This window comes from Gymnoscopelus braueri (genome assembly GCF_963280865.1).
Source record: "Gymnoscopelus braueri genome assembly, chromosome: 15".
Taxonomy (NCBI): Eukaryota; Metazoa; Chordata; class Actinopteri; order Myctophiformes; family Myctophidae; genus Gymnoscopelus; species Gymnoscopelus braueri.
Genome location: NC_137620.1, coordinates 41,340,374 through 41,357,515, shown reverse-complemented (window position 1 = coordinate 41,357,515; position 17,142 = coordinate 41,340,374). Strand labels below are relative to the sequence as shown.

The following is a 17,142-nucleotide window of genomic DNA, read 5'->3' as shown; positions in this document are numbered from 1 at the left end:
CTAGACGGAGCAGGTGGGCGTGGCCCAACGGAACGGAGCCAACGTGCAAAGGAAGCGAGTCGATCTGACGTCTCTGAGCGAAGAATGGAGGTAAAACTGGGATTAAAAACAACATATGAAACGTCCCACAAATACAATGATAGCATTATTGCTGGCAAATGTGCCTTTGAATAGACAGTTAATGTAGCTCTGATTTGTTGATAGATTCATTTTCCGCTTGGTGTGTGCACTGTGCACTTGATAGCAGCAGATCATTAGCCTGGGCACCATTCCTTTTCGGGTATATGATCCGGTCGGGAGCTCTACGTCATCCGCGTCATCAGCGACCGGATCGCGACAAACCGGAAAGACGTCTCACCCCAAAATAGGTCCGTCCTATAAAATCCTTGATGCGGCGTAGTTTAGCTTATTTTTTAAATATAAATGTGAGTGTACTTTCCGGAGACTATTTAGCGTCTGAATTATCCGTATTATCCCACGGGGAAATTCTATTCCATTTAAATAGGGATTGGGGAACCAAAACAAAGCGGCACCGCAAAACCGGATCGCGACAATCCGGAAAGAAGATTATTTTTTCTTTTTTCTTTTTCAGTAGGCGTGGCCTAGACCGTATCATATGGGTCTTTAGTTACAGACACCAGGCTTTCCTCCGAGGTGGAAAGACTGGTGATGCGAGGTTAGCAGATCATAGTCCGTTAAAATGAATGATAAGATTAGGCAATAATAGGCACAGTATGATCCAAGTTTTTACTCGTGTTCAAAATACTATGCAGATTTTGTTGAGGTGTCCCTCGACGAAATCTGCATATTATTTTGAACAAATAATCAAATAAATAATAATTTCTCAGTTATAATGTATCAGAGTGCAATACACCTTTCCAACCGATAGGGTCGGGTAGTTGAATGCATATGACGAAAATAGGGAGAAAATTGGCCACCGATCGGATTAAAATGTTTTTTTATTGAACATTACGGAAGATACGGGTACTTCTGAGGGCCCGTGCACAATTGTAACATCCGTGGCCATGGGGTAAGCACTTTATATTTGAAATGTGAATGTTTATAGATGTAACGGACCAAAAAGGGAGAAAGTGCAAACACCAGGTTGAAGTTCATCCATGACTGTAATCACTGTATACATGTATTCCACAGCCATATGCCCTCCTGTGTCGGTGACTCAGTCATCATTGTAGCGCTGCTGACTGTTATACCTGATAATTAATTGCTGCGACTTGATGTCAGCTATTGTCATCTACTGTCATATCCATTTGAAGGTTCTGGCGGAAAACGTGTGTTTATTTATATCTTTATATCACTTTCCCACGAGTTTCACATGGACCTCAACCACATCATGACATTTCTCCAGTGAGCTGAGCACGTATTACGAGCAGTGGTGTAAAGTAACTAAGTACATTTACTCAAGTACTGTACTTAAGTACAATTTTGAGGTACTTTCACTTTACTGGAGTATTTCCAATTTGCAGTACTTTTACTTGTACTCCACTACATCTCAGAGGCAAATATTGTACTTTTACTCCACTACAATTATTTGAAAACGTTAGTTACTAGTTACTTTGCAGATATACATGATTTATATTATAAAACATCCATTAACCACTTTAGCCCTATTTTACACCTAAGCTATTTGAAAAAAGCCGATCTACAAGCTCACAACGCGTCGCATCGCGACGCGTTGTGAGCTTGTAGATCGGCTATTTTCAAAATTTTAGTACGTTTACTTTTGGTACTTTAAGTACATTTTCATACCAATACTTTTGTACTTTTACACAAGTACATTTTTAATTATGGACTTTTACTTGTAACAGAGTATTTCTACATTGCAGTATTGATGCTTTTACTTAAGTAAAACATTTGAGTACTTTTTCCACCACTGATTACAAGGCACACGACAGGTGTCATTAATTGCCCTGGCGACTCCACACAAACCTCAACGCAACTGTCAATAGTGTGCCCCAAAAGTGGAGATATGTTTAGTAAACACGTTTTCTGTTGCTGACACCAAGTCGTAGCAAGTAATCATTGGCTGAGTACACACTTTGCAATTAGTCACAGACACAGGAGGGCATCTATATGTCTGTGTATATGGAATACAATACATGAAATGTATGTATATAATATCAAAGTTCTAGGGCTAAAAACAGCTGCAACCCGGAGCTTATTTTCCATGAATAATTAAAAAAAAAAAAAAATTCTAACCAACCTGTATGATAGAATAGGCTATGTATTTGACTAGCACATCTGCAGTGATTCATCCAAAAAAATAGTTTTTTAGTTTTTGTCGAATTCCTAAGCCAATAATTTGATGACCGGCGATGACCACCGAAGTCTATCCAGTAGGAGACTCAAAGAGTAGGAGAAAAAGAGTACTGAGCAGCCACCCTGTCATTGAATTATTGGCTTAGGAATGCCACAAAAACTAAAAGATCTCCAATAATTCAAGGCTTCATGGCGTGTGTAATTGATAGAAAATAATTATTTTTTTGGGTGAACTACTCCTTTTGAAGCTCATAAGCATAGTATCTAACTTGGACAAGCAGGGTTCCTCTCTTGAAAGATGGGTCGAAGTTTGGTGTCCCATGCCAGGATTGAACACTGGGTAGGACATGATGGTTTACAGCTTGTGGCTTAGTTTAACTCTTCTTCTCATATGTCCTCTTCCTCCTCCTCCTCAGCCACAGAAGAAGCTTCTGAACTGTGTGGACAGCTGTGTGGATGAGGCTCTGGATGGCGTGGTGAGGTCCAGTGGAGGGCTGTCCTTGCTGAAGGGACACAGGGTGGTGGTGCGCTCGGACCTGGACGCCCTGAGAGGCAAAGTGGCCCTTCTGTCTGGGGGAGGCTCTGGACATGAGCCAGCACATGCAGGTATACACACTGCACTACACACTGCTATTAAACGGGTATTATAGGCATTAAGACCGGGAACGCATCTGTGTCATTTTACGATTTCAACCACTTTAATCATTATTTTAATACTTTGGCTATTCAAAAATAGCAGATATACAAGCTCATAGTGTGCAAATCTTTGAATATATATATATTTTTTAAAGCAAACATTTGTAACTCACATCTGGACCACTGATATTATAGCAAGATCATTTAAAAAAGGATTTAGAAGACATTTGTAGAATCCCCCAGAAGCAAAGATTTGAGTTACAATGTTTGCTTAAAAAATAATATATATATTCAAAAATGTGCACACATTTTCAAGATTTTTCAAAAATAGCGATTATTATATAGTCTAATATAAATATAATAGCTATTTTTGAATAGGCAAAAAAATCTTAAAATTAAACAGATGCGTTCCCGGTCTTAATGGGTTAAACAGGTATTATGTCATTATTATGAAAAATATAACACAGTGCTGTCTCTGACACAGTCAGTGTCTCAAATACATTTTAGCGGAACATTTGAAACTTTAGACCTCGTATGACCTGCCTCGCGAGCTTATTAACACATTGAATGGTTCACGAAACCAACAGACAGAGGAACTGGTTATGTTTTTGTTACATAATCTGCTTTTTGTTTTATCCAATTCTACTGTCTGTCTGTGCGTCCGTCTTTATCTATCTATCTATCTATCTATCTATCTATCTATCTATCTATCTATCTATCTATCTATAGGTTATATAGGTAGAGGTATGCTGTCAGCAGCAGTAGCAGGGGGGGTCTTTGCCTCTCCTCCTCCTGCCAGTATCCTAGCTGCTGTACTGTGTCTGCACAATGCAGGTATAGTCGTGTGTATGTGTGTGTGTGTGTGTGTGTGTGTGTGTGTGTGTGTGTGTGTGTGTGACCTATGTTTGATACTCTGTATGTCCTTGAAATTAAAAAGTTATAGAATCACTGGATTAAATCAACCCTCTTCTCCTAGGCGCCTCGGGGGTCCTTCTCATCGTTAAAAACTACACCGGTGACCGTCTCAACTTTGGATTGGCTGCTGAACAGGCCCGTAACCACGGCGTCTCCGTTGACATGGTGATAGTCGCCGAGGACTGTGCGTTTGACCGTCCCAGCAAGGCAGGGAGGCGTGGCTTGTGTGGGACCGTGTTCATACACAAGGTAAGCTTTGGTTTACAAGGCAAGGAAAGTAAACTTAAATTACCATTCTTAAGAGTTCCATTAATTACATTTCTGTAGAAATTCAACCTTGAATTTAACAGTTAAAGGGGATTTTCACTGTAAAGCAACATTACACAAGTTTGAGGCATACAGGAATGTTGCGTGAACATGCAGTTGGAGAGGTGTATCTAATAAAATGGCCGGTGTATATGAAGCGTGCTTCTCGATTATTTCGAAAAACGTAATCGATAGAATAATCGCTAAGAAAATATTCAATAGTTGCAGCCCTATGTCTGTTTGAGGGGCTAAAAAACACTGTCCATAATTCACTATTGTTTTTAAATAAACGTCACTATATATTGTTTGTGTGTTAGCTGGCAGGTGCATTGGCAGAGGAAGGCTGTCCATTGGACCAGATCGTCTCCAAGGTGACGGAGGCCTTGAAGGGGATTGGTGAGTCAATGCAGGTTCCTACATCCTGTTATGGTAGATGATGGGATATGGTTTATAAGGTTTTGCGTGTATTTTTGTGCATCCATAAAACATGCATGCATGCATGCATGCATCTATCTAGGCCTGGGCAATATCGAAATATTGAAACGTACAATAGTGCTAAAAGAAAAATAACATGCGTGTGTGTATTCTCCATCCTCAGGTACTCTGGGAGTGAGTCTGTCTCCCTGCAGTGTCCCTGGATGTCTGCCTTCGTTTGACCTTCCACCTGGAGACATGGAACTGGGACTGGGTGAGAGGGAGGAGGGGAGGGGTGGATGGAAGGGTGGATGGACGGACGGATGCATTCATTTGGATTGATAAGACAGTTAGTGGAAAGGATGAAGACAAGGAAACTTCTTTCCCACAGATTGAAGCAAACATACATACATGCATAAATGAATGTGTCCCAGCTGTGGAGTCATAAAACAGTGGCTCACCACCAGAGAGAGCCTGCTTCAATTTCCTGCAGCGGTGCCTCTGGCAATAGGCTCTATGCACAGCAGCCATTTTGGAGAGAAATTGGGCCTCTTCTTACTTCCTTCACAGGTGTTACCATTATGATACTAATGAAGGCTCTGTTCCATTCTGGTCAAACAGAGTCAGGGTGCTGATATTGTGCATTTTGGCTCACTGGAAACACTCTGCTACACCGGTGGGTCTCAAAGTGTGTTCCAGGGACCCTCATGGTTCCTTGGGGGGGTTCCAAATGGTTCCTTAGGGGTGTGAAACTCTGAGAGTGTACAAATGGAACCAAATGGACCCGTAAGGGTCCATTTGGTTCAATTTGTACACTCTCAGAGTTACTTGGGTCCTTGAAATTAAAAGGTTTGAGAACCACTGTGCTACACGAAATGGAACAGAGCCTTCATTAGTATCATTGGTAAAACCTTTGGAAGGAAGTAAGGAAGAGGCCCAATTTTGTTCAAATATAGCTGCTGTGCATAGAGCCTATTGTCAGTGTTCATGGGTGGGAAGCCGGTGTGTGATCCTTGTCGCTGTGGGGACCCCTGCTGGTTACATGCAGTACATGCGTTTTTTTTTTAAATGTTCTGTCAGTGTGAAAAGGGAAATTTAAAAAGCTTCTCTAGTTTCTTTGGTTAAAATTGACAGCTCTGTTCCCTTCCACTATTCAGGTATCCACGGTGAACCTGGCATCAAACGATCAAAGGTAGGTTTTCACCCCAAAACTGCCCACTCATAGACTAAAATAGGCACAGCACACATACAAGTATTTTCTCTAGTTTTTTTTGCCAGACCCAAGGGGTCGGCTTACATGAGGCTTTGTACCTGTTTCGTCCATACATGGGCATGGTCACTTTGTCCTTAGGCCCCAGCCATAAAAGTCTGTCCCCCTTTCGTCCATACACAGGCATGTTTTGTACCTCTTTTCCCTATACATGGGCAAAAAACAGGTTTTGGTCACTTTGTCCTTAGGCCCCAGCCATAAAAGTCTGTCCCCCTTTCGTCCATACATGGGCATGTTTTGTACCTGTTTTCTCCATACATGGGCAAAAAAATGGTTTTGGTCACTTTGTCCTTAGGCCCCAGCCATAAAAGTCTGTCCCCCTTTCGTCCATACATGGGCATAGACACAGGCTGACACGTCATGTGAAGTCTGGGTCTGGCAGAACCAGGTCTCCTGGTCTTGTTTAGGTAGTGGAGGCTCCTGAACCGGTGGAATCATACCCATGATGCATTTTGAGAACAGCCAGAGCCAAGCATAGTTGAGCTAAAGGTATAAATTCAAGGCATACTTGTTTGTGTTAGGCATTACAGTGAGTAAAAGTACAATGATTAAGATTAGGTATAAGTTTTGCCAGCGGTTAGCCAATGAGATTGTGTGACCTTAAACTCCAAAATCAGCTTGTAGAAATCGTTACCAGTTCAGGAGCCCCAAGCTTTTTTTTATTGCGAGCTCATTGCATATTGTCTATTTGTAATACATTTAATGAAACCCGATGGCTATTCATTTTTGTATATTCTATTCTATTGTCTTTCTCCATTCCACTTCTGTTTCTGTCACTCACTCAGGTGTCCTCTGCTGATGATGTGGTGAAAACCATGCTGGGTCACATGACCAACACTGACAGCCAGTCACATCTGTCGCTGAAGTCGGGTGTGTATGACACTGCATGTTTGTGTATTCAGTTTATTGGCTTTACTTCCTATATACTTAGTTGACCGGAGTTCCCCAGGGGTCTATACTTGGTCTCCTCCTTTCTTCCCTCGACACCAAATGTCTTTGCTGAAAATAGCCGATCTACAAGCTTACAACGAATGTTTCGGCAATTTTCACCAAATGGTCCCCTATAATATAATATGCCCAGTATATAATAGGGACGCTAGGGTTCATGTGGTTAATGGAATATGCTGGATTGTCATAATCGATTGTAGTTTATGTGCCTGCTGACACTTTTATGTTCTTTTATTACATTTTCAGTTTTACCTTTATTCTTTTTATGCAATTGTACGTCTCTATTTTATTTGAGGTTTGGAAATTTGTACAATTATCCTGCACCGTGATTGGCCAATCACAATCTATTCAGGACTGTGATTGGCCAGTGTCACATGACACATGTGCATAGCCCTATATAAGAAACCATAACTTGAAAAAAAAACATAAATTTGTAGATAGTTACTTTGTAGATTTTGATTATTATTACAAAGCATACATTAACCACTTCATCCCTATATACATTTCGGCCATTTGAAAATAACCGATGTACAAGCTCGCAATGTGCTGTGATGCGACACATTGTGAGCTTATAGATCTGCTATTTTCATAAGATTTTTATACATTTGAAAACTTGTGAAATGGGACATTCTGCATAATGAGTACTTTCTACTTTTGGTACTTTAAATACATTTTGATACCAATACTTTTGTACTTTTCCTCAAGTAAATTTTGAATTCCGGACAGAGTATTTCTACGTATTGATATTTTTACTCAAGTAAAAGATATGAGTACTTTTTCCACCACTGCTAGTATTCTATTCTGTTAATATTATACGCGGTTTTGTAAATGAGTCACAGAACAGGTTCATGAGCAGTGCAACTGATTGGTTCAGAAGTGTAACACAGCAGCAGAATAGAAACAGTACAGCAGGCGTAAACATATAAAAAATATTCTTTTGAAAAATAATTTGCTTTTTGAGGTTTGTGTCAGGCTGTTGAGCCTGACACAAGACGGCAGCACATTCCCTTTTATGCCCCACATACAGTATGTAACCATGGCGATTATCCACAACGTTGCAGGAAAGTCATGCGATTGACCAAGAGCGCTTGTCGACGGAGGAGACCGACGTCCAGACACGGGAGGTGCAGGCCAGACTTCACACTGTGTGCAGTGACGCCCAAGCAGCCCGGGGAAAGGCCCCTCAGAGGACCCTCGCTACCCAGTGCAGGAAGAGGTTCAAGGATGTGAAGCGCATAGGCAAGAGAAAGGTGCCCGTGAACAGGAGACCGGACGGATCGACCAGAGGGGGTCCCACCGCCGTCTCCCAGAATCCCACAGATTCTGAGGACGTTGCAGAATCTGCCCTCCTCCCACCCGAGGCTGTCGAGGGGGTTGGAAGGCGAGAGATCGGATTTCCAGGTAAAGCACCATTGGGATGTATGAATATAAATATGCAGCTGAAGTTAATAAATCCTGGGCTTGTTTCATTTATGTCAGGGGTAGGCAACCTTAGGCACGGGTGCCAACACTGGCACAGGGGAGGGTGATCACACTGGCATAAGTGTGAGAGGAACGATTTTTGGTTTAAAATAAGATATTAAAAACAATTTAGTCAATTCATTGAAGTCCCCTCGCATCTGTATGCAAATTACAACCTGCACATAATTCTACATTCATTCAAACTCTGAACTCTTGACTGGGGAGGGGAGATAGGTGAGTCTACTGATCATTACAATGTCCTGATGTGAAAGAAAACAGTTCAGAGGAAGAAGAAAAAAGGTTGTTATATTTATGGACAATCAAAATCTGTTGGAAATATTACATTTTGATATGGTGTCATAATTTAACATAATGTTGAAAATAAAAACATGGCACTTCATGTCAAAAAGGTTGCCGACCCCTGATTTAGGTGTTACTGTGTACTAGCATGAACAACTCCTGTACACATACATGCTGCCACACAAAAACAAAAATACAACTAATGTGATTAGTTTCAGCTGTGTTTACTCCTTATTGCTGCGATAGCTCAAAACAAATGAACTTTAAACGTCTTCTTCAATTAAATTCATCAAATTCTCTTGTCACACTAGCACCCGCAGAACAACCTGGGGAGACAGAAGACGACAGCGAACAGGAAGGCGACGACGAGAGACAATCGTGTTCCACCACAGCCACGCCGCCGCGCGGCAGCAGGGGTGCCCGCCGCGTCCGAGCCCGGAGGCGAGGATTCTTCAACGTTCAGCGTGCCCGGTTCGACATGCTGCAGGTGGAACTGGTGGATACCCGGCGGAGCATCGTCAGTCAGCTCCGTCGGATGGAGAGCCGCATGTTCCCTGTGTTGCAGTCCATCGGCCGGAGCTTGGAACGAATGGCGGACGTGATGGAGCACAGCTCAGCCCCAGTTGCTGATATGACGCACAACAGCTCAGCCCCAGTGACTGGTGTGACGCACAACAGCTCAGCCCCAGTGGTTGGTATGATGCAGCACCTCTTAGCCCCAGTTGCAGATATGTTACACAACAGCTCAGCCACAGTGGTTGATATGATGCACAACAGCTCAGCTCCAGTGGTTGATATGATGCCCAACAGCTCAGCCCCAGTGACTGATATGACGCACAACAGCTCAGCCCCAGTGACTGGTGTGACGCACAACAGCTCAGCCCCAGTGGTTGGTATGATGCAGCACCTCTTAGCCCCAGTTGCAGATATGTTACACAACAGCTCAGCCACAGTGGTTGATATGATGCACAACAGCTCAGCTCCAGTGGTTGATATGATGCCCAACAGCTCAGCCCCAGTGGTTGATATGATGGACAACAGCTCAGCTCCAGTGGTTGATATGATGCCCAACAGCTCAGCTCCAGTGGTTGATATGATGCCCAACAGCTCAGCTCCAGTGGTTGATATGATGCACAACAGCTCAGCTCCAGTGGTTGATATGATGCCCAACAGCTCAGCCCCAGTGGTTGATATGATGGACAACAGCTCAGCTCCAGTGGCCGATATGATGGACACTAACTCAGCCCCTGACCCCACCCTTAAGACAACCGAGTCACCCCTCAGGTCTCTCAGGTCGAGGGCTAACCTGACCACATATACAGATACATCCAGTAGTGTGTCGGACACGTCCACGTCCAACAGCTCAGCTCCGGTGGCTGGTGTGATGCAGCAGAAGTCAGCCCCAGTGGCTGATATAAAGGACGAAAACTCCGCTCCAGTAGCTGATGTGATGGACCAAAACTCAGCCTCAGGGCCTGATGTAATGGACCACAACTCGGCTCCAGTGGCTGATACAATGGACCGGAACTCAGCCCCTGAACCCACCCTCAAGACAACCGAGTCACCCCTCAGGTCTCTCAGGTCAAGGGCTAACCTGAGCACGACGGATACATCCAGTAGTCCGTCGGACACGTCCACATCCACGTCCACGTCAGACTCGTCTCCAAGGAGCCGCACCACAGGCCTTCACACCCGCGGAGGTCGGAGAGGCAGCCGCAGGCGCCGCTGAAGAGTGTTTTTGTTCTATGTTCCATATTCTAAATTGGCATGTTGCCTAATTTGGTCACCTGTTCACCTGCTTGTGAGGTCCACCTGTTCACCTGCTAGTGAGGTCCACCTGTTCACCTGCTAGTGAGGTCCACCTGTTCACCTGCTAGTGAGGTCCACCTACTCCTCCCCGTTCAAAACCCCCTGCTGACAGGCGCCGTCCCAGACTGTTGGTTGGACGGTAGGACAAAGATTGCCCGCCGAGCTTCTTTTTGTTTTTTTTTGTGGTTAATAAATAAGATTTTCATAATGACTTTTGTTTGTTTAAAGAGGAACGTCACCCCAAGTCACAATGCGTTGTAACTTTCAACTTGCATAACATTCAAGTGCATTTACTGAAGAGCTATCGCATATGAACAACAAGGCCTTTCTGCCGATCTCTCGGCAAGTCAAACATCCGACAGGCGACCAAAGACTTATCATCTGAATATAGGCCTGTGCACTTGCTGAACTTGGCTTATACTCTTGTCCTTCTTTCATTCACGTCGTTCATTGTGTTGTTCAGCTATGCTGGTAGATCTTCCATAAAGGGACATCTCGCTCTAGAGAGTTTACTCCTTCAGCCTGAGACTCTGAGGTTGACTGTGACCTCTCATAAGTGTACTCAAGTGTATTTGAATAAATAACGAGAAACACACTTCTCTTGTTTGTGAGCCTTTATTACAGAAATATAAAATGTGTCACTTCATACCACTACATGGCCAGCAGCATAGCAGCTGTAGTATATTCTTGACTACTCTGTTGGAAAAAACATTTGCATGGAGAGAGGAATTTCCAAGCCAGTTCTTTTTATTTAACATCACAAAAGTCGGAGTCGTCTTGTATTAATTTATATGGTTCTTTTAAGCTGTGGTCAAAATATCTAATTTAAAAAAGAGCATAATTTAGTACAACTGAATCTCTATCTGTGCCCTATTTACATTATTACTAAAGGTGACTAATACATACAGTATAATACAAGGAACATAAATACACAAATACACTCAAATACTAACTCTTAATACATAAAGACCCTGTTAATTCAAGATTTCAGCTGCTGAGACTCCTCCCAGGCAAGTAGTTGGTAAAACCGACATGTAATGCTTTAGTTGGTGGAAACCAACTACTGATGAGTTGTGTTGATGCTTATCTCTCTGGAAGGAGTTTATGTCGCTCGAGGTCGCTGATGTAAGCAGGGAGTTCCGTCGCCTTTATACCGGTGGCTGCTGTCCTGGTGTCACCAACAACAGTCAGTTAGTGTCAGTCATATATCCATATTAGTCCATGAGCCAGAGAAGATTTCATTATCGAAAGAGTGGGCAAAACCATACCTATATTAAATTGTTTATAGGGTCAATATAAGTAAATAAATATATAATAACCTTTCCACAGGAGCAGCTTTTTCATATTTATCACATATTTTGTTATTTTCCCCATACTTACATGACAGCATTTTTTTTTGCACCAAAACCACTCCTTGGGCTAAAAACGGCCCAATCTCAATGGGCTTTTTACACAAAAAGTATACCTGGAAAAGGATGGCTATGGCCGTTTTTAGCCCAAGGAGTGGTTTTGGTGCCAAACAAATGCTTGCAATGGATTCAGAATCATAAAAACACCCTAGTTTGACCCCTCACATGCTACTTAAAACAGAATTATTATTTTTTAATTTTTTTAACCAAGGTTATGGTGGGTTCTTACTAGACATCTGTTACTAGACACCTTTACAAACACATTGGTGAAGATTTTTTTTGGTAAGGAATTTATTCCAAGATTGGAAAATACTAATATCCCCTGACTATAATGATTATGTACAATATTTAGTTTGAGGACAATATCAACCCAAAAGTATAGTGTTTGATTAATCTCTTGCTAATAACAATAGAGGTCCACTGCTCTTGAAAAGGACTATGACATGAAAAGTATTGGAGCACATCTTATAAATATAATTTATTGGGTAAAATGTGTTTACTATCAGTGTGATTCAGTACATTCCTCTCTTACACGTATCATGAGGCTTGTTCCAGCTCACATTCAAACTGCCAAAAAATACTGTATATTGATGCTGTTATGCAGAAAACCTTTATAGGATTTTGTTCATGAAATAATGCCCTACTTTGTGGTGTGACTGACACGGTTACACTGTTTTATATTTGTTTTTGTAAAACAGCAAAAGAAAAAAAATCACTTCAACATTATTTATTTATTATGTTATCAATCATATTGAAGTGATTTCAGGGAGGGACAGAAACTAACTCCAGTCACTTTCAGTTCAGGGGTTCTCATTGTATTGTTGAATCACAATGTTATTGTATGACTTGGTAATCTGGGTTCAGTTACTATAGTGTTGAATGTTTCATATTCAATGTGTTTTGGGCTTTGAAGAGACAATGCTGCACATTTTCAAAAATAGTGGAAATAGCAGATCTACAATCTCTCTCTCACACACACACACACACACACAGAATTAATCAGATATTGGTCTTGTACTCTCAGTCCTCAGACTCTTTTAACATCTATCTTCACATCCTGTATAAAACGTCATCTAAACATGGAGACAACTTTCACAGAGAGACAGAAACATTCTTCAAATCAGACTAAAACACTGTTAGAGGTTGAGGACTGATATTTATTTTGAAAAAAAACCAAGTCAGTGTAAATTAAGTAAAGTTAATGAAAACATAATGATTACCTGATGGTCTCAAACTCCTTTATATGAATTGAAACAATTTTGTCATTTTGCCAGTCGTGCGCTTGTAGATATTAAATAAAGTACAGAAGCTTTCCCCCCCTCTTTTGTTTTTAACATGGCTTCATAAGTGTGTAACTGTTTGAAGGACTCCGAGGTTTCTACTGTATTTACAAAATGGGGTAAAAACATTGTTCATCACATTAAAATGTTTTTAAAAGCGATTAACTGTTGACACACAATACCCTATTGACACATTGAGGAGGAAGACATTACACCAGTGGTTCTCACACTTTTCAGGGAGAGACTCTCCAAAATAATCATATTTGAACTGGGGACCAGCCACCCTGACAAGCACTTGGAATTGCAGGAGTTGAGGCATTACATTTAGTTTGACTTCATCAATATTGTGAAAACAGCAGATCTACAAGCTCACAGTGAGCTTGTAGATCGGCTATTTTCACAAATTCTCTCTTTGTCAGGTAATATTTGGCAAATTTTTGACCATTTTCTATAGTATAGTTTGTTAATTACTTTTGACACAGTAATGTCTCATTTTAGAGGTATTCAATAGGTCTTAAAAAGTCCTTAAATTGTCACATTAGAAATGTACTCTGTATACATTATACATACACTATACATGTATGTACGGTATGTTTGTGTTCGTAGGTTTGTTTGAGAAAACAATGTTGCACATTAAGCAAAATATCATTTGGGGACCTCCTGGGGGTCCCTACCCACAGTTTGAGAACCACTACATTTAGTATAATCAATCTACACAGACTGACAGAGGGCTCTGTAGTAATATCAACAAGATAACAGGGCATACTGTATAATGATTGTCTGCAGCAGGCTTATTAAAGAAATGCAATGAGCGGAACACAATGGATTGATTGATCATGATGGTGTAGTATACTGTACACATCATTCTTACACATGCTTTATCTAGAAGAGAAAATCTATCATCAAATGAAGAAAACAAAGTTTTTAACTGAGTATCATCATCAGTATTCTTAACATGTCTACCATGTCTTACACAGCTCTGCTGTATGTCCAATGCCCCAAAGCAATATCCCTGGATAGAGAGGTTGTGTGAACGTGGTTTGAACTGTGTGTAGGAGGGTCATTGTGTCAGAAACACTGTAGAAGGACAGAGTACCTGCCTTGTGGTCCAGGTACACCCCCACTCTGTAGGAGAAAGGCCCTGACACTTTAGTCTCAACACTGTTGTGTCTGAAACTGTAGTTTTTATCATAGCACTCTAAACACCAGGATTTATCATTGTATCCAAAGTAGGTTTGTCTGTTGATGTCTTTATAACAGACTGCTATATCAACCCCTTTACCACTCCACTCTACTTCCCAGTAACAACGTTCAGACAGACCCTCTGTACACAACACCTGACAGCTTCTAGTAAATCTCTCTGCATGATCAGGGTAAGGTTGTTGTTGTCGTGTTAAAGTCATCTTCCTCTTCTCCTCTGACAGGGAGAGCTCTTTGTGTATTGTGTTCATGTCCAGAGACAGAGGAGAGGAATCTGTGAGAACACACAACAAGAGAAAATTTAAACCCATGAACCTTATTGTGTTTAGAGTTAGTCTCTCAGATCAAACTCATTAGAGCTTTAAATAACAACATATCAGAATGAAACTTCAACGTTCAGAACCTGCATCAACATGGACTCACATTGTAAAAAGTCCTTTCTGGTCTGAGGCTCCGCTGGATGTAAAACATCAACTGGAGACACAAGAAAACAGTGAAGGTCATCATGACATTGTAAAGGATTTCTATGTCCACACAAAGGGTCAAATCCAATAGACTTTACTGCTGACTTCAGGCATGTAAAACATACAGCGTGAGCCTACAGGAGGTCACAACATACGACTGACGTAAAAGACAACAGGCCTGCTTTACGGCAGTGTCGTAACGTAGCTCTCTTAAAGGCACAGTCACATATATAGCATATTATGACAGACATCAAACTGAAGAATGGATTAAACTGAAGTTCCAAGGGTTTTGTAAAAAAGTTCAAGCTATTATAGCTTGATAGTAATCATTGCTATTATATAGTGTTTGTTCAGTAACAGCTGTCTCCCCAGCTCTTCAGAAAATACATTTTCAGGTGGGTTTCACATTTCATTCAATCAGGAGAGAGAACTCCTCAAGATCATTTATTAAGAACGAAAATATAATAAAAATGATAATAAATAATAATAAATATTAAATGGTGCATTTATATACTGTAGCGGGTGACATGAAACACAGGTCACACTAATCTACTGCCCGCCATACTACAGTCTTTAGTAGCCTTCCCAGACATACTTCCACCTGTACAAACTGTTTCAACACTTAGAAATGTACTGTACAGTATAGGGGCCGGTTAAAACACAATAAAGACATTTAAATCTGACCCTAACCTCTCCTTTGAGAAATATTCTTGCTTAAATTCTTCAATGTTTCTGTCCAATCTGACAGACAGCCAACCTGTGTACCATCAGTCTGCTCCAGTTCAAATATCTCCAGTTGCCTTCTGACTTCATCAATCCATGTTTACTATGATGGCTGGTTAGAAAAACAAGAAACACATTTAAATCTCACCTCTCTTTGATATCTCTGGCCAAGTTGTCTTCAGGATGTTGTCTAGTTGGTCTCTCAGACCAGACACCACATCAATCACATCTGTGAAGGACCTCACAGGACAGATGACCACACTGGGTGAGACTGGAGATCCACTGGAACTGGAGAGAGACTGGAAACTCTGGAGAGAGACAAGTAAACCAGTATAGACAGGGATGGAAAATCATTAAACCAAGAGATCAATAAATTGGTACATTGACCACACACACACACACACACACACACGCGCGCGCGCGCGCGCACGCGCCACACGCACACAAATGATGATTTAATTATCATGCAAATAATTGCGATTAACAATGTGATTGTGTTTTTGGCATTGAATATATCAATAAAAATATACATTTCCGTTCCAATCTATGAACACAAATTGTACAGGGCAGATATTGAATAAATGTATACTTTCAAAATATTTGACAAAATAGTGGAAATAGACAATCTACAATCTACAAGCTCAGAAGCTGAACTTGTAGATCTGCTACTTTTGGGAAATGTTTACAATTATGACAATTGTGGAAAATAATTGTGATTATCTCAAATAATTGTGATTAGGCAATTATGTAATAATTGTGACAGGCCTAATTCTGACAATATTATTGTGGTCTGTACTCTACAACTACTGTATCTAGCAACTATATTAGTATTAGTAACTACCAGCATTAATAATGTCATGTTATGTAATATACTATGATGTCATAATAATATAACATGATGGAATGAGATGAAATATGAAGCTGATTTCTCCTAAATGAGTCAAAACCAAACAGTAAAATGCCATGTGTGGAACCTGAATGAAAGTGATGATGTCATCAGTGTTGGACAGCTCCTCCAGGTCAGCATGTCTCCTCTCCAGCTGCTCCATGTGGTCCTCCAGCTGCCTCAGGAGAGCCTCAGTCTGAGCCACTGCAGTCTGCTGCTGATCTCTGATCAGTTCTTTAAGCTCACTGCGTCTTCTCTCAATGGAGACCATCATCTCACTGAAGATCCTGTCACTGGCCTCCACTGCTGCTTCTGCAGAGCTCTGCTTCACACACACACACACACACACACACACACACACACGCACACGCACACGCACACGCACACGCACACGCACACGCACACACACACACACACACACACACACACACACACACACACACACACAGACAGAGAGTGTGTTGTTATTTTTTTTTTAAAACAATCCAAAGTTTCTTTTGAAAATAGCAGATCTATAGACAGATCTGCTATTTTCAAATCATCAAAGATCAAACCATCCCAACCACAGACTGTTTGAGATGTCGCCGCATGGAAAACACCTACGCAGTCTCACAAATATTATATGTGGGTTGCTGGCACACAAGTATTTTCAAATGGGGGTCCACAGCCAAATACTTAATTGGGGGTCCTTGACATGAAAAGGTTTGAGAACCACTGCTTTAGTGCTTCTGATGACACAAGGCACTGTCTCATCCATATAGCATCACAGTAAACACAAGAACAAGAACTATTATCATAATATCAGCTCACGTTCAGGGCCTCCATGACCTGTCTCAGGTCTTTC

General features: G+C 41.4%; 1 protein-coding gene across 1 annotated transcript; it reads left to right on the top strand.

Annotated features, from left to right (window-relative positions):
- Positions 1-38: 38 nt before the first annotated feature.
- On the top strand, positions 39-10,256 carry LOC308101572 (uncharacterized protein; the record flags this gene model as incomplete). Its single annotated transcript, XM_080450994.1, has 10 exons — positions 39-90; positions 2,694-2,883; positions 3,643-3,747; positions 3,890-4,077; positions 4,452-4,530; positions 4,733-4,822; positions 5,706-5,740; positions 6,604-6,702; positions 7,828-8,167; positions 8,839-10,256. The coding sequence occupies exons 1-10, from the start codon at positions 85-87 to the stop codon at positions 10,254-10,256; spliced, it is 2,550 nt and encodes an 849-aa protein (XP_080307120.1). The 5' UTR covers positions 39-84.
- Between the last annotated feature and the right edge of the window lie 6,886 nt (positions 10,257-17,142).